The 18,928-nt window shown below is 31.5% G+C and overlaps 1 protein-coding gene across 2 annotated transcripts in view; it reads right to left on the reverse strand.

Moving 5' to 3' along the window:
• The window catches only part of Ddr (discoidin domain-containing receptor 2), a 159,870-nt gene that overhangs the window by 36,194 nt on the left and 104,748 nt on the right, over positions 1-18,928 (reverse strand). For both annotated transcript variants that reach the window (XM_015322532.2, XM_089174569.1), the window contains 5 exons: positions 9,618-9,765; positions 9,137-9,316; positions 4,045-4,184; positions 3,535-3,742; positions 2,807-2,962 (listed from right to left, as the gene is read on the reverse strand). In XM_015322532.2, coding sequence (XP_015178018.1) covers positions 2,807-2,962; positions 3,535-3,742; positions 4,045-4,184; positions 9,137-9,316; positions 9,618-9,765 — 832 coding nt within the window. The remainder of the gene's footprint in view (positions 1-2,806; positions 2,963-3,534; positions 3,743-4,044; positions 4,185-9,136; positions 9,317-9,617; positions 9,766-18,928) is intronic.

Consider the following 18,928-nt stretch of genomic DNA (forward strand, 5'->3'; position numbering starts at 1 on the left):
CGTACTTATAAAGCCGTCACATCACACAAAGTGGTCACCTAACGCATAAGGCTACGCGTCCTATTACGGTGGGAAGCATCGTTACAAGCAGACCCGCATAATGCACGATAGGACGATAATGATGATTGTGCTGGACGCGAAGCTCACAACCTATACTCCGGTTGAGCGGCACCTTGTCGATCGATCGATCTGATTACAAAATGTTCGGCCTATCCTATGTACTGTCGATCTCCAACTGATTTCAGAGTTCTATGTCTGTACGTATGTATGTATGGTACTTATATATGTATATATATATACTATATCTGTATGACGTACGTATATATATATAACGCGAGAAGTACTACTCTATTTCAGCATATTTCATGTCGCGTACCTTTATTGAATTTTCTTTTTTTTTACCTTGGCTCATAAAAACTTGGCTCGGGTTTTAACTTGAATTTCTTCTTGCAAACGTTACACCAACGTTTAGATAAATGAATACGTTGTATTCTCTCTCTCTCTCTCTCTCTCTCTGTCTGTCTCTCTTTCTCTTTCTATAACTTTGATATTTTATTACGATACTTAATGTCCAATGAAACAAAACACAAAAATAAAAAGTACAATAAATGATGATTTTCGTATGCTGATACGTACGTACGTTGTGAATAGGATAAAAGATTTATTACAATTTAACGTTCTCGCGTTAGAAAAAGAAAATAGAAAAATAAAAGAAAGAGAATATAACGAAATGATTAAAACGAATTGAAATTTAACTGAAATTCGTACCTTTTTGCCTTGCTGTTAAGTGTCGAAATAAAAAAAGAAAAAAAAAGAAAACCGGTAAAGAAAAGGAAGAAAAGGAAGGAAGTACAACAAAAAAAAAAACAGAAAAGAAAATAAAAAAAGAAAAAAGGCGTCGAGGTGGGGAGATGAAGTTGGAGGGCGGGGAAGGGGGAGGTGGGGGGGGGGGGAGAATGAAATGAGCCCGCATTTTCGAGAAAGGAGAACTTTCGCGATTGGTAACTTCATTTCCCTTTAAGTTATTACTACTATTCCGGAGGTAGGTGAAACGAAGCCTCTTTTGAAGCTTTTTCAGTGCGTCGTTTGTTAACGTTACAGCGCGAAACGTGGCTCGGTTCCGAGAAAAGCGTGTCGTTACTTTTCTCCTTTTCTAGCTTACCCTCTTTCTCCTATTTTCTTTCTCTCTCTCTCTCTCTATATATATATATATATTCCTTTCTCTCGTTTACCTCCCCTTTCCTTTCCTTTCCATTCCTTTCCTCCTACTTTTCCGCTTTTTACTCGCGTATTATTACACGAACGGATGAATACTTTTAGCCCGGGTGCAAATATGGAGCAACGTGTAATGAAACATTAGACATGTCATACTTAAAATGAAACAATAGAAAGAGAAGGCATAGAAAAAAAGGGTCCACTTTGATTTTTCATTCTTCTCGTTCATTATTTCCTTCTTTCTTTCTCTCTTTATCTTTTTCACTATCTCTCTCTCTCTCTCATTCACTCTTTCTGTCTACCATTTTCTTTTCGTTTTTAGATAAGAAAACTCTACCTACTTATTAAATTCACTTTAGATTCTATTCTTTATTTTTTTTTTTGCTTCTTCTTTTCGTTCTATTACGAAGATCCCAAGGATGGGAAATTGATAAAGAAGGATAGGAAAATGATAAAGATCTTGTCTTTATTTTTCTTCTTCTTATTCTTTTTTTTTTTTATTTTTTGCTTTATTTTCTTTTTTTTCTATTTTTTTTTTTTTTTTTTTTTTTCTTACTGACGAAGAAAAACTCGATGGAAGATATTAATGGAAAACTTTGATCTTTTTCTCTTTCCCTACTATCCTTTTAAAAAGTTCGAAGGACACCGATACTAACGGTTGAAGAGACTGTCATGGAAGAAAGTCGAGAGAGAAATTAATCGTGCTAATTGGCTGTATCGTTTCCATCGTTAGTCGACCTTATAATAGAGAGGAAACAACCGAAGAGTTATTCTCCTAGAGTGTTTTACAAATTTCAAAATGATATCCTTGTAAATTGAAGCTCTCGATTTTTCTGTTTTTAATTTCAATCGAATAAAAAAATTCATAACGCGTTTGGTATTTTTTTTATTTAACTTATGATACGAAATTACAAGCAACGAATTTTGAATCAATGCTCAAATTAATCAACGGAAGAAGAAACTACCAAAGAATTGTTCACCTATCGTGTTTTCCTAATTTCTAAACGATTTCTATATTTAAAAAGAAATTTACATTTTTAAGCAATTGATTTTCCTTTTTTTTTTTTTTATTTAAATCGAATAAAAGATTCATAACGTGTTTGGTATTTTCTTATTTAACTTATGATACAAAATTACAAGCAACGAATTTTGAATCAATGCTCAAATTAATCAACGGAAGAAGAAACTACCAAAGAATTGTTCACCTAACGTGTTTTCCTAATTTCTAAACAATTTCTATATTTAGAAAGAAATTTACATTTTTAAGCAATTGATTTTCCTTTTTTTTTTTTTTTTATTTAAATCGAATAAAAGATTCATAACGTGTTTGATATTTTCTTATTTAACTTATGATACGAAATTACAAGGAACGAATTTTAAATTGAAGTTCAAATTAATCATTTAAAGATAACTTTATAATATTTTATTGATAATCGTATCGATCTTTCCTAAATCGTATAATATTTACTTTGACCTAACTATACATACGTTATCATAGAACAAAACCTAGTATTTTGCTTGTTAAACGTTCGTGAAAAAGCATAAGAGTTATTCAGAGAAACAATGCTTGATACACGGGGAAAAAACTCACAGGCGTTATCGTTGTTTTCCTCCTTATTAAAAGTGGCCTTCACTTCGTCCCTTTGCAACGGACCCTCGTTATTCTGATAGGGGCTGCCAGTCGCCAGTACAATGGAACTTTTGTTCTTGGCTTCCTCGTCGTCAGTGTTGTTCCATTCTGAGATAACTGCACACATCAGTGGAATTACAATTAATAATATTCGTTCAAGTGATAAAATGTTTCTAGTAGATATTCTAAAATCATTACTATATATACAGAGTTGTTTATAAAAAAAAAAAAAAAAAAAAATATATATATGAATTATTATTTTTAAAAAGTTTAATACAAGAATGTTAAATTATATACTGGAGTAATTTATCATATAAAATGTTACTCCTAAAATGTTTGAAATAGAACAAAAATAAATTGTATTCGAATATGTTTATGCATTTAACCAATTTTTAAGATAAATTGTTGATCAAACCCTACTTGATCCCGCAGTTTTAGAAACCCATATACCCATTAAAAAAGGAGTTATATGATTTCAAATTTTGTAGCCTACTTTGTAAAATTGTTCTAATGTAAACTGATTAATAAACTATTATTTATATAGATTTTCTTGACAGTAGTATAAAAATATGAAATATTACTATTGATCGTGAATAAATTCAATTAAAAAATATTGTGTAATTGTTTTGTATATTTGTAAGTTATTATAGTATGTATATATCGAATCTATATTTAAGATATTATCTTACCTGATTCAAAGATTACTTCGCTGAGCATGATCCACCTTGCCGCGAAATATAGTTGAAGCTTGAGAAAACGAGCTGCACGCGAGTGAAGCTTTATTGTAACTTCGCGAGCTTGTTCCAACACCAGGTCTGGTATGTAAGAGAAATGGACAGGTTCACCGTTAAACTGGTTTCCACCGACGCCGAGATATACCTTAGCGTATGAGAATACCTACGAAGGTTTCAAGCGTGAAATGCCAGCCGTGTTAGAAGACAAAGAAGACTTTGTTTGGCTTGACGCGTTAAAGCAGCAACGTCTTCGTTTAAACAGAGTTTCTAACTATATCTCAGATTAATCTACGCAACGCACACAGATATCACGCAAACACAAATACAGAGATAATAATTTAACGAATAGTATATACATTTTATTATATATATATTTATTTTTTTGTTGTTGTTGCACACACACACACAAAAAAAAAAAGAAAAGAAAACAAGGAAACAAATAAATTTCGTTTGATTACGATTTACCTGCACGTCTTTGGTAAAATAATTGTTCATATGCAGGTGAATGGCAGTGAAGTTTCTTGAATAATCGAATTCAAACGTTATCTCGACCGGTTTGCCCAACATGTTTGGCGTGTCGTTTTTCCATCCAACCCATTCGTATCCTGAAAAAAAAAATCAAATAAAAATCAGAATAAAAAATAATAATAATAATAAAAAAATAAAAGATAATAAAATATCAGGAAATGAATAATAAAGTATATTTGATATCAAACGTTGGGAACCCCATACGTTCCCAACGTTTCTCTACGTTCTCTACTATCGTTGACTAACAGTCGTTAATCTTGTTTTTTTTTTTATTTTTTTTTATTCCAATTTTATTCGAATAATATAGAAAATAAATACACAAATTTATTATCAATTTAGAATATTTTGAAAAAATACTTTTTCTTTTTTTCGATTTGAAACAGGACAAAACTGTCAATTTAGCTATTCTATGAAGTTGGTAAAAAAAAGGTGTATGAAAAGAAGAGAGAAGAGAGAGAGAGAGAGAGAGAGAGAGAGAGGGAGAAAGAAAAAAAAAAGTAAATTTATCGAAGCACCAACACATTCCTATCCGATTTCCCTTACACTACCGATTCGTTCCTATATACCCCGTTGCCTGAAAAGTATTATATCCGATAATTTTATCGGTGCACGTACCAACGAAAAATGAAACGTCTCGCGTGATCGTAGCGAAGTGACGGCTTCTACGTGACGCGAATTTGATCGCAAATGGATAACCGCGTTTTCATTATATTGTTGATTTAATTATGAAACTACGTTCTCTCTCTCTCTCTCTCTCTCTCTCTCTCTCTCTCTGTCTCTCTCTCTGTACGCCAGACCAATGCGAGTTTTCATCTCGATTGAAGATTTAGCGGTATCGGATGACGCGTATAAAAATTTCTCTCTCTTTTTCGCATACACATACACACACACACACACATATATATGTATATTATAGTTGTATATATGTATTATATATAGTCGTAGATTCATGCACATCGATGCGCATTCGTTCGCGAAAGAGCTATCATTTAAAACATTTACTCTTTAAATTTAACAGCCATATAAAATCGAATTGGTTTTAATAATAACTTTTCTCGAGGTGTTCATTAAGCATCCTTCGATCGATATATATATATATAATATATATGTAAATATATACGTTCTATTTCTACATATTACTATAATATCAAATTATAACGAATTTATTTAACGTCGATCGTTATCGTTAACGTCGATATCGATGCACTTTCATTCTAATTAAACTATGAATTTCATCGAATTAGATAAGTCGTAGTAATGAAATTGCATTCTGTTAAATGACGTTCTAAATTTTTACAAAAAATATATTGAATAAAAAGTTGAAAAGTAATACCAGACGTGATTTCATTCAAGAGTATTTCGTTCTTTCTAATTTAACACATTTTCATCATTATCATTGCCGAGTCAACATCTCACGTGACATTCAGTCAGATACCAGAGCTTTGTTTGAAAAACAACGTAACTTTGAATGCAAGAGTTTTCGTGGCATGGAACAACCACAAAAGCAGTTATATTGCGCTTGCTCTTTTGCCATTAGATTCCTTGTACTAGTTGCGTACGCATAAGGGAGGGGTAAAAAAAAAAAAAAGAACACGTTTCTCGTCCTACAGAAATACACAGGAATTGAAAATGAACTTTGCAAAACGACTCGACAAAACTCTACGTCGAAAGATAAAAGTAGATTCTCTCATTACATTGGAGAGAGAGAGAGAGAAAGAGAGAAAGATATATGATATAAATGTTTATATTTAACAAATATTCTTTTTATTTAATCCAATCTTGATATTTTGATCTCGATATTAAATTTTTTGTTATCGTATTATTAAATTTAACGTCAATGAAAACCATTATTCATTTAGAATTGATGCCATCGTTTTATTTCGATACGTAATAGCATTAATATTAATATTAAAAATTGAATTAATTAATATTAAATTAATTAATATTAAATAATATAATATATATATACATATTAATTTGTAAATAAAAAAAACATTAGAGTTAACGTCCCGAGTTTTTCCCCGTTTAATTTGCTTGCAAAATGTTTACCTTATCGGTGTTAATATTTCCATTATCAGGTTTCATATCCGTACGGTGCAACGGGCTAATGAGTTTAATTAATAATGAGCTTAATATACTGTAAATGATACAAGACAAAATGAAGCTTTTAATTTACGATCGTAGACGACGAAAGCAATATCTTGGCTCTTTGTTAACTTCGAGTTATTATAGGAAGGAAAAATACCATTAGACCTTTTTCTCTCTCTCTCTCTCTCTTGCGTTACTCTTAAATCATCTTTATTTTCTTCCTTTTTTGTTATTTCTTCATTGTGATTTGTTTTTTATATATTTTTTTTATTTATTTATTTATTTATATTAGAGCTTATGAAATGTTTTCAGAAATTTCAGCAGTGTCGTAGTTTACGTGATGCATGTGCCCGAATCTTCAGATAATTCGGATCGTTCTTCGACAAGAGCTCATCCTTTAGTTCCTTCCAACCTTCGTTGAGAATCTACCAAGTCCTTGGTTCTTCTACTGTGTGTTATATCGCTTTGACTTATCCGTCTTTCATATAAACCTCCGTAGAGTCTTTACTACTACTGCTACAACTATTACTACTACTACTACTAGTAGTAGTATCTACTATTACTACGGCAACCATCCTTAATATTGTCCCACGAGTAAATAGTTTCCAGTTTCCTGTCGTCGCTGCCTTCATTCCCTATCTACCATCAATTCTAAAGCTTCACGAGGGTCGTAAGATAAGCAACAATGTTTAGGTGTGTCTAATGCTTACTTCACGATGATTCTCTCTCACTCACTCACTCACTCTCTCTCTCTCTCTCTCTCTCTCTCTTTAACATTTATATTTTTCTAAAGAAAATACTCGTAAAATTTAAGAACTTATCAAATACTTCAAATCATTGAAAATTCTTCTCATATTATTTGAAACAAATCATTGAAAAAGATAACGAAATAAAACTAAGTATGATTAAATCTTAAAAAAAGATTAATTATGTGGACCAAATAAAAGATGAAAGATTTCGTAAGGAAATTAACGAATCGTGTGTCACAAGCTAATGATTATTTATATTTAATGAATAATTACGTGTATGATTATACATTCTGTTAGACGATTAAGTTTGATCAAAGTAATCTCATTCATTATCGAAGGGCTCGGTCATGAGAGTTGGTGTAATGGAAGTGGTAGAAGTTGGGGGATTTGAGGTCTTTGGGATTATAGGAGTGAATTTTACGTATATAACATACATATATACCTATACGTACAATTATATATATATATATATATATATATAAAATAGTCTCGTATAATTATAATAGTAATAGCGATACGAATGATGAAATATGAAAGGTAAGAAAAATAATGTTTCATTTCGATTTGAAATAGAATAGAGAAGAAATCTTCCTGTTGGGTTTCATTTTGGTTTTGTTTTGGAGAGACTTGAGTGTCTTACACGTGGCATTGCCATGGGTTTAAAAGTTTAGGGATATGGGGGAAGAAAAGTGAAGTAGATGCAGACAGTAGGAAGGAAGTGTAGGGGAACCCCCTGGATACTGTTGCTGGTTCTACTGTTACTACTGCGAGATGTCCCTTGGCGTAAATGGAAAGACACAAATGTATCCAGAGAGCGGATAAACAGGCAATGCGGCTTGCAGACTAGCTCTGGTGCTTCAATATAAATGTAAATTGGGGAACAGATTCGAGTGCGCCACCATCCGCGGAACACGTTTCGATTCGAGGGTCCAAGCTTTTCCTTCCTTCCTTCCTTCCTTCCTTTCTTCATTTCTTTTTTTTTCGTTGCATCCTAAGACTATTTTCCTTAGCATAGAATATTTCCCATTTCTCGAAACTCCTCAAACGCATCTGTTATCGATCGGTTGAAAAATGTTTCAAGTTAACTTTCGTTACTCACGTAAGAATTTAATATATTAATTTAGTATTAAATTAATTGAGTAATTTATAACGTAAAACGTGAAAGAATAGTTTTGTTAATAATATAATACGTTAGTTTATTTTTCATTATCGTCTATCTTGATAACCATTGGTTACGAGTTGTAAATAAGTATTTTATATTATTACATTATTCAGATGTACGGTGTTGATATAATTTTCAATGAAAGAAAGTATAAAGAAAGAAAGAAAGAAAGAAATAAAGAAAGAAAGAAAGAAAAAACATATAAGAAAATATCTCTAACTTCGTTTTCTAGTTTTAAATAAATTCTAGACGATCGGAAATAATAGAGTATCTATCTTATCCGGAATATAATTTATGCTGAAGTAGAGAAAAGGTAGAGAAACTTTACAGAGATCAAATATTACATAGAAGGAATGTGATGGAAAATTGGATGAAAATGAAGGAAATTTCCTATTCCCGCATAAAGGATTATTATTATTATTATTATTATTATTATTATTATTATTAGATTAATAATGTTAATGATAAATTATCATACTCGATATAACTTTCTATTATTCGACTATGTGGTATTAAATAAAAATAATAATAATAATGTTAAAGACTTTTAACCTAACTTCGATAGAGTTTCAATAGAAATAAATAATATTATTTCTCTATAACATATTTCGTAAATTTCATTTATAACTATTTTACAATTAAATCGTGATAACATATAAATATATTTAAAAAGATGTCTTAAGCGACATAATAATAACAGTGTCCACAATTCCTCCCCCTCTTTCCCACCTCTTCCTTAAAAGCAAATATATTCAAACATTCTCTTTCACTCGTCTTATCCTATACACTCAAAGTAAGTTTGAAATCAGTTAGGAGATGGATGAATGAGCGAGTAAGTAAAAGATAGATAGAGAAAGAGAAAGAGAAGAGAGAGAGAGAGAGAGAGAGAGAGAGAGGCAGAGGGGAATAGAAATAGAAATAGTATCTCTTGAATCATACTAATTGTAAGACGTCTCTATCGTAATAATCTGGATACAATTTAACGGGAACCGTAATCTTATCAAGCACGAAAGGATTGGGCTGACCTTACCTTTACCGTTACCACTGATGTCCAATCTGAAGTTGTCAGGACCTTTCTGGCCGTCGACAAGTTGACCAAGTCCTCCGGAGAGGTAACCCCCTTCCTCGATACCGTCGTAAGTTCTATCAGAAAGGTCAACCTCCGAGCCCCTTTTTATTCCTTGTGGCATTGAATACGAGACAAGACCCTCTAGAAAAAAGAAAAAAAAAAGGAAAGGAAAGAAAAGTAACACCCACGTACATTTAACGTTGATCTTCGAGTTACGTTTACCTCAAATGTATGAACGAACATTTATGAAATTTCTTTGAAAACCCCCAAACACCCCTATTCTTACCCTCACTACTTGTTTTACGACAGGATTACGATATTTTCTTGTTTCCTTTTTTTCTTTTCACTTAGAAAACCGGGAAAATAGGAGTAGTAACTCGAATAAAGATTATTTTCTTGTTCTTTTTTACTGGTTTAGGATAGTCACATAAATATTACTCACCGATCCATGGACAGCCGTAAAGCTCGACGCGCATACACACCATGCGCATATGCGAAGTGTAGGGTATGAAACGAATTTTCGTAGCTACAATTGCGGGATCGAAGATTTGTTCTTTCTCCGTGTAAGGATTGTTGTTACCTGCTAAAAGCTAGAAAAATATCAACATTTAATTAATTTAATAAATAGATAATAAAACAATAATTAAATGATTAAATGATCAAACCATCAATTTGATGGTAATTATTTTTATCACGTCGAAAAATTCTAAAGTAATAATTTAATTAAATAATCAACTGTTACAGAGTATGACTCTATTATAATAAAAATGAATCGAATAAATAATCAAACCTGTATTATTTTTACGTTGATAAATTATCGTTACTCGTTAGATGCTTGTGTATGCGTGTGTGTAACTAAAAACAATTGTTACTCAACCAAAAATAATCCATCGTCATTTCGTGATACGTATTAATTTAATTTCATAATTAAAATCGTTGAATGCGGTTTTAACGAAACAATATTAGTAACAATAGAATGGAGTTACCAATGACAGTAAGAGAACCCTACGTTTTAGGTTGTATTAACGTTAAACCTGTGCGCATACGCGAGGGTGCGGGCGCGCGCGAGTTGGTAGCTTGTTCGATGGTGCATGTTTACAACGTTAAGAACGAATCTCTCGGGTTTCGAGTACCATTTTCCAAATCCGATTAGTAAGAAGAGAGTAAGAGAGAGAGAGTAAGAGAAAGAGAGAGAGAGAGAGAGAGATAAAGAGGAAAGGCTAAAGGGAAAAGGGTGGGGGTCGAGTTGGGGGTAAGTGAACACAGTGGCCCATAGGAGAAACTCCTCTAAATGTAAATGCAAGTGCGTTAAATTTTCCAGGAAGCAGTATGCCCACCACTCTTGTATTCTACTTCCGCATTCACATCTCAAACCGAATTTGCCGATGCCATGGCGGATAATCCGGACAGGTTTGTTTCGGGAATACATTGTGTGACGTTATATGACGCATACATGTGCACGAATACGAGAAGTACGCAACACACGTTTAAACTTGTATACATGCTATACGTCATTATAAAATGTCGATGAATATTTCACGAATTTTCACGAATTTAACATAACGACGAATAAAAAGTAACCCAACCCCCCCAGTCAATCGGGTCTTGCATTATATTTAAATTCTATTTTTTTTAATCATCCGAACATTTTTTTTTTTTTAATCCTACGTTTGAACATATATATTTTTTATTTCTCTCTTTTTCTTTTTTTTTTTTATTATTAAATTCTTTTTTTATTTTAAAGAGATTAAAAAAAAAAAAAAATTAAACTAATAGAGCATTTATACAAAAACCGGGATTAAGATTTGAAATATTTTATGCGACTGTTGTCAAAAGAGAAAAGCTCGGTGAATTTTTCGTTTTTATTCGCATTTTAAGTCGGTCAGAAATATGCTAGTCTTTTTTTTTTAATTTGGTGCATTTCTGTCTTGTTGGCGGGTTTGGATGGAATTTCAGAAAAATTCCAGACGAAGCAAGAACAATTAGTGTATTTTTCCTGATCGAGAAAGAGCTTTTTCTTTTTTCAAATCACGCTTAAAATTTGTTTATAAGAGGAATATGAGTTAATCGCGTTATTTCGAATTTGAGGTGTTATATTTTTGCGATTACAATATGAAATATTAAAAATAGTGTGTGAGACAGTCTAGAAATATTTTTCTTAACCTTATTAGAATATTTAGTTAATCTCATGATTTATTTATTACTGTCTTAAATGGAACAGTCTCAGTTTTCTTTATTTTTTGTTGCTTTTTTTTATACCGGGTAGGTAGGACCCGGGGTGGATCAATTAAATCCTATGAAATTTTGTCCCCTCACGTAAATAATATCTAACGATCCTGAAGGACGTAAACTCCGAGGTACGTTTAAATCACGAGAGATTATTTTTAATAACCCATTCTGTCACGTTAATCGTCCGCAAAGAAGAGAATAAAAAGAGAGAGAGAGAGAGAGAGAGAGAGGCAGAGAGAAAAGGGTAAAAGGAAAGAGAGGCAAATATAAAAAAAAAGATATATTTATAAGTACTTAAAAATAAAATTAATTAGTTCGATCGGTTATAATAATTATACTTTTATTTATTCGTATTTGAATTTAGATTGATTTGTATAAACGATGATCAATTGGTTAAATATATTTTCATGTACGAATTAAATCACTTTAAAAATCAATGAAAGATTAATATAAAAATATAAAAAAAGAAGTATCTAAATGATTGGACGATTTTGGAAAATATATTAGTTGGGGGGGTCTTACGTCTAGACACGTATTATTACGTTCAAAAATATAATTCTAAAATTAAAAGAAAAAACACACCAAAAAGGGTATTGTATTTGCTTTTTTTTTCCCCATCCCTTTCCCCCTCCAACCATGCCGTGAGCAGGCAAATTTTTATCTCCGGTTAGGAGATGCAACGAGAGAATCAAGAGAGAGAGAGAGAGGAAATGGAAATGACCGATCCGGTCTAAGTTTTTTTTAACGATCGATCGATCGATCGAACGATCGAACGAACGAACGAACGAACTACCGATCCTGGTTTTCTCTTACTCTTTCTCTCTCTTTTTCTGGCACTCGCGATGTCTGACGATATATTAAATGGATTCGTGCCGTTTCCATGAGACTCGACGTTCGCCGTTTTTCTCGTTTACGAGGCGAGAAAGAGTGAACGTTCAGCGGCAATTTATCGGTTCACGGATGCGTATCGTGCTTGGCTATCGATGACGATGCACTAACCGTGTTCCTCGAGATATTCTAGAAATACATATATGTAAGCGAATGCCAACACAGGATAGGATAAGATAGGATAGGATAGGATTATTCGAAGGATAAAGATCGTTCTTTAACTTGACTTATTCGACGTTATCCGACAATACGCATGAGGTCGTTTATTTAAATTGTCTGTGGTCATTCCTCGTTTTAACTCATATATTCGATTAAAGATTATACAAGTTCTAACATCTGATTAAGTTATGCAAAATAAATAAAAAAAAACTTTGATATTTAAATATTAGAAAAGGGAACAAAAATTACGATTGAATATTGGAAAAAGGGGATCGATTCTCGAATAGAAAATTGGATCATGTGGATAGAAAATTGGATCAAGACTAAGAAATCGTGTGTTCTTTACGTATGTATAACAATCGTTACAATGTTTCAAGATTACGATCGCTAAATCTAATACTAAAGGTATTTTCCTTCCAACTGAAATAACGTTTATGTATTATCAAACATACGGAATACGTTTAGCAAGGTCTGATAAAAATATTTCTAAGCATATCCATGCAATACCGTAATTTGGATACGCTTAAGTTTCTATGGTATTTATCGAAAATCGGTTAAAAATAAAATAGTTTGTGAGGGGCTGAGGGTGAAAATGCGATTGGAAAACCATTCCGTTTCGGATAATTTATTTGTAGAAGATAGATGAAAATGTTAGCGATTTCCGGTTAGAAAAGGTCATAGAAATTGTGTATGTGTGTATCTATATGTGTATTTTATATGTATGTATATAGGTTTACGTGTATATGTATATCGGTCGAGCTGGCACGAAACGAGGCAAGCCCAGGGATGTATTACAAGTGCGAGTGGCAACTGCGACCGCGAGTATGACTATCCTGTGGTACAACGTGCTGGAATACGAGCCCGGCATGGAATATATACGCGATAGGAATAATTAATATAGTCATAAACAAGGCTCGCCTTCGGTTTTGCTCTACAAGAGAGCGTGCTCCGATATCGTTCTGCCTAGACATAAAATTGATATCCCCCCGAACCCTATGTGTACACTGTATACTAGAAATATACTTTACTTTGCTTATACTCATACCTTCCTTTCCTAGATCGTAGAGACTTGATAGATGACTATCATATGTTTTAGATCGGGTATCGAGAACAATAGAGTAAGTAATTCATCGTTTTAGAAACATTCACGTGATCGATCTTCGATGAAACTTTTCAATAGACTTTAGTTCCTACGAGAATGAACAAATTTTTGTTAAACATTGTTTCATTGTATAAATCGTTTTCTATGACAGTTCAAATTATATGAGAATAGGTTGATAATTATTAAATAGGTCCAAAGTTTTTTTGCTACTTGAAAATAGATTATTTTATTCTTCGACGATTATCTTTTTTTTAAAAGAGCACGTTTTTTTTTTCTTCTTCTTCTTCTTTTATTCAGATCGTAATATTGTTGATTTTAATTGTAATTTTGATTGATTTGAATTTTTTTTTTTTTTATTACAATATAATGAAAAAATGTCGTTTGGATTATTATTGTACTACGTTGACGAATGTTATATTGAAAATAATTCACATTTACATTTGAATTCAATAAGAGACATTCTTGCTTCCTAATATATAAATCGTCAATGCGTTACGTTTAATGTACCATTTAAATGATTTAAGCAATGATTAAGATCGACATTTAATCGCACCGACATCGTGTGATCAATTTTAATGGTCCATTTTGGTCTCTCTTTCTTGTCGTTGATGAATGATATTTACGTCATTGTTGAAATTTAAACGAATGGAACGACCGTGCGTACTATTATCGAAAGACAATGGAATTCATCGGCTAATGTAATTAATAGTTATATAGTATTCTATTACGTGCTGTTGTTATAGGATACTGCTTTGCGTGTTTTCATTGTTATGTTTCATATACACGCAATAAAATATAAAACGAAACATATATCTATATATATATATATATATATATATATATATAACTGATGAAAAATATTACTGATATAAATGATATTTTTCTTTTTTTAAATATTTTATTATCATTATTATTATTCATATACTTCGATAAAACATCGTTAATTTTATTTGAATTATTTAATATTTATTTATTTATTTATTTTTTTTTTTTAACAAATAGAATAATTTTTGTACAAACGAAGAATAAAAATTGTTTGTTATACGAATAAATGAAAAAAAACAAAAACAAAACAAAAGAAAAAATTGTAAAAGTAACAACAACGAATTTGTGCGATTTACTTTAATTTAAGAGATAAGAGGTGGAAACAAAAAATAATAGTTTAACACAAGGGGATAACTCAAGTTGGTCCGTCTATAAAGAAACCTTTCTTATATCCGTACTATACTTTAACTTAGAATGACTGAAAAATAGTTCTCGCGAGAGATCCCAAGAAGGTTAGGAGGCACGATCGAACGTATTTTCGTTCGAGGGGTTTGACATCCTAGGTGAAAAAGTTTATACTCTTCTCTTTCATACTTTTTTATCATCAAGCTTTCGCAAACTCGCTTTAAGATCTTCTCGACGTTTATCTGTGTTTGTGTATGTGTCTGTGTCTGCGTGTACTCTACAAACTTTTTTCTAATATTTCAAATTTACGATATTATTATTATTATTACTATTATTATTATTATTATTATTATTATAATTAGTATGGGAAAACAAATTGTAATATTAAATTTGAAAAATTAAAAAAAAAAAAAACAATACATGGGGAAAAAAGAAAAGATACGAAACATTATTAACAATTACAATTATAATTACGTATATGGAGTACAATTATAATTGTGCACACGATGAGAAAAATTCTATAGCGTATTATCTTCGAATTAAATTGGACCGATAAAGTTAAACCTTGGAGTGAAAAATAGAAAAAAAAGCAAAGCAAAGCTAAAAAAAAAAAGAATAAAAAAATATCATGTGGACAGATCACACGTGTTAGAAGTAAAACCTTCGAAAAGCTAAGTTTCGAGAGAATGAGACGAATACAGAATATCAGATGTAGGATAATTGTAGGGTTGTAATTTTTTAAATATTATTATTATAATATTGTTACCACTTTCAACAAGTATTTTAGGTTATATTAACATATAATACATAACATATTACACAGTAGACAAGTTTTCAATTCGAAGAAATGAGACAAGTTGCTTATGGTAACTAAAAAATGTATGCTAAATAAACACCATTGTGCATGCAAGAAATGCACAAACGCCTTACGTCAAACTTTTTGAAACTTCCCTAATATTTTATATCTGTAGATTTTCATGAAACTGGCATTAATATTCGGTCAAGAGACACTTAAATAACAATTCACAACAACCAATTGCAAATCATCTGAATACAGGATAAAAAATAATGATACAAAAGTGATCTATTAAAATTATGCTTGTCTAGAATGAGTAAAAAGGATAAAGAGAGATATATATTGATTAGAAGTTATTTAAAAAAGTCCTGAGATTTTTTTCCGAAAAGTAGTGAGGAGTGATAACTACGAAGCATAGCATAAAGAGGAGACCGAGAATAGGAAAAACTGTATAGCTATATTCTGTCTCATTCTCTCGCAGGCTCAATCCTATATGTTTGTCTCTTTTTCTCTCATTATTTAGTAGAGTAGCTGTTTCATAGCTCCGTTTCTTGACCAACCGTGTTTCATTTTTTTTTCAGATCACTCCCTATTCTAAAGAAGTTTTCACTTCAAAAAGAAAGAGATAGAAAGAGAGAAAGAGAGAAAGAGAGAGTATAAGAAAGTGGCGCATTATAGCAAGTAGTTTCCCGTACGATAAAACTAAGATCGTAAACGGGAGTTTTTTGCCGTTAAGATATAGACCTTCTTCTTTCTCAGGATTTATGTTAGATAGTATCGATGAAACGATTGGTAATTTTGCCCGGAAGGCTTGGGATGGGATAAGATAGAGAGAGAGAGGGTTGGGGGGATGGGAGGGGGAATGGGATTAAGTGAGAAGAGTTTTAAATGCAAGTTCAAGGGGATAATTTCTTCATTTTTCTTTTTTTCTTCTTCTTTTCCTTCTCTCTCATACTTTCTCTTTCTCTCTCTCTCTCTCTCTCTCTCTCTTATTTTATTCTTATATGGTTTTTCTCTCTCTTTCTTTCTCTTTCCCTCTTTACCTCTTTAGTACTTTTAGAAACAGCAGAGTAGTAGGAACGAGCTTACGCGGTGCCACGAACCGTCCCATTTCCGGTACGGCAGCGTCCATACCGGGCACTGTGTAGGCAATTACTTGGTTGGAGGAACGAAGTAGCGGAAAGCCGCTCGCCTCTAATCTGTTTGTGGTCGAAATCACGTTCGCGCGTTTCGCTAATGAAGAACCATTTAATTTTAACACCTTTAGTACTCCATGCTGAGAAAGCTCCTTCTTTACTTTACTTTTCATTCCTTTCCCAACTTACTTTTTGATTTTTTGTTTGTTTGTTTGTTTGTTTGTTTGTTTGTTTTTTCTTCTTCTTCTTTTTTCCTTTCTTTAATTTCCGTCCTCATACTTTTTAAATATTTTCACAAGTTAACGTGATACTCTTTACGAATTAGATTATTTTATACATATATATATGTGAGAGAATATAAATATGATATATTATTAGAGAATAATCAAATTTTTAAATTTGTTTATTTATTTATCTTTTTTTGTATTTTTCATTGTTTTCTATTTTTTAGACTATTCCTTTTTATCTCTAAAACTATTACAACTACTATACAAGTGGTTGCAATCGTTTAATTTTAACACCCTTAAATACTACGTGCTGAGAAAGCTACTTCTCTTTTTTTTTTTCTTATTTTTTTTCCTTACTTACTTACTTACTTACTTACTTTTTTAACTCTTCTTTTCTTTTCGTTAAATTTTGTTTTCTTTTTTTTTTTAAGTTAAAACATACTAATGTGATATTAAGTACGCATAAGAGATTTAATATATATATATGTATGATATTCGATAAAAATCGTAACATTCTTTATCATTTCCGTTATTATTATCTACTTCACACAATATCGATAAATGAAAATCGATAAAGGATAAACTAACTCGGTCACGAACGGCTTTACTTTCTCTTCCCCAAGTGGATATTATCCAAGTTGTAGAAAAACACGTGTTAGCAAAGCCAGTTTTATCTTCGTTTGTAACAAATATATCAATGATTTTTCTAAACGTCTTACAAATCGATACGTTATCCTTATACTATTCTTTTTATTCGCGATAATCCGATAATCAAACAAATTCAAAACAAATTCATGATTTGTTTTTTCGTTTTTTTATTTTACGTTTAGATGAATTCTAAAAAAAAAAAAAAAATAATAATGAAAACGATCATGATACTGTAGTTTATTTATTTTTATTTTTTATTATTATTACTATTATTCTGTTTTTCATTTTATCTTTTCTCCTCTCATCGAACGTTTTAACTTGAAAAAAAAAAAAAAGAATAAAGAAAGTCTTCAAAGTTAATTCCTCTTTCGCAGCACGTTACTCGAAGAGCTCGTTCTAACCAACGATTTTTGAAGAAGAATAAGAAGAAGAAGAAGGAAAAGAAAAAGAAAAAAGTAGGGGAAAAAAAGATAGGAAGAACTAGGAAACGTATAGTACCCCCCCCCCTTTCCCCGTTCCTTCTCTCCAAATTCCTTTTCGAATCAAATGGTACTTATTTCTTCATTCGTTTTCTACTTTCACCAACTATCAATTTTCTTCTTTTTTTTTATTCTCCTTGATTTCATATTAAAGTATATAATATACTTTAAAGAAAAAAGAAAAAAGAAAGAGAGAGAGAGAGAGAGAGAGAGAGAGAATAAAGTTATGGAATGAAAAGATGTGTTTCACAAATCGGTTTTATAAAAATGAAATAAACGAGAGGTGGGAGGTAGAAGTAATTTGTAAACAATTGAATCGAATTCATTTATTTCGAATAATAAAATTTTGAAAAAGATATATAAATATAAATTTGTTTAAATTAAAAAAAAAAAAAAAACAAAAGAAATTAAAAAGAAAACTTTTTTTTTTTTTTAAATAATACCTATTGTTTATTCGCGTATGCATTTTAATTTTCAGATCTTAAAAGTAATTAGATGAAAGCACACGGTAATCCTTTGTCGATCGCAAAGAAATCGTTTTAATATCCACTTGCTGTACAACCAACGTGGAATAATTAAACTGAGTATAATTTCGTTTATTTCTCCCTCCTTTCCTTTTTTTTCTTTTCTACTTTTTTTTTTCATTTTTAATTTTTTCACATAATAGCTAGCAAACGTTTGCGATAATGACCGTCAGGCATAATGACCGTTTGGTTATGGTCTCTGTAAGCATTGCTATCTCGTAATAACCAGAGCACCTTTTCACGGAGTTACCCTCCTCCTCTTCCTCTACCTCTCGCAGCAACCATCGCCATATTGCAATTTGAATTTCGCTGAAATCGTCGGAAAAAGGCTGCCAGACCGGGAAATGAATATGTTAATTGGCTCTGGAATTGGCTGTCCCTATCAGGTGATTGAT

Source organism: Polistes dominula, unplaced genomic scaffold (genome assembly GCF_049000335.1).
Source record: "Polistes dominula isolate Pdom_NZ unplaced genomic scaffold, Pdom_raw_medaka contig_16, whole genome shotgun sequence".
NCBI classification, from domain to species: Eukaryota; Metazoa; Arthropoda; class Insecta; order Hymenoptera; family Vespidae; genus Polistes; species Polistes dominula.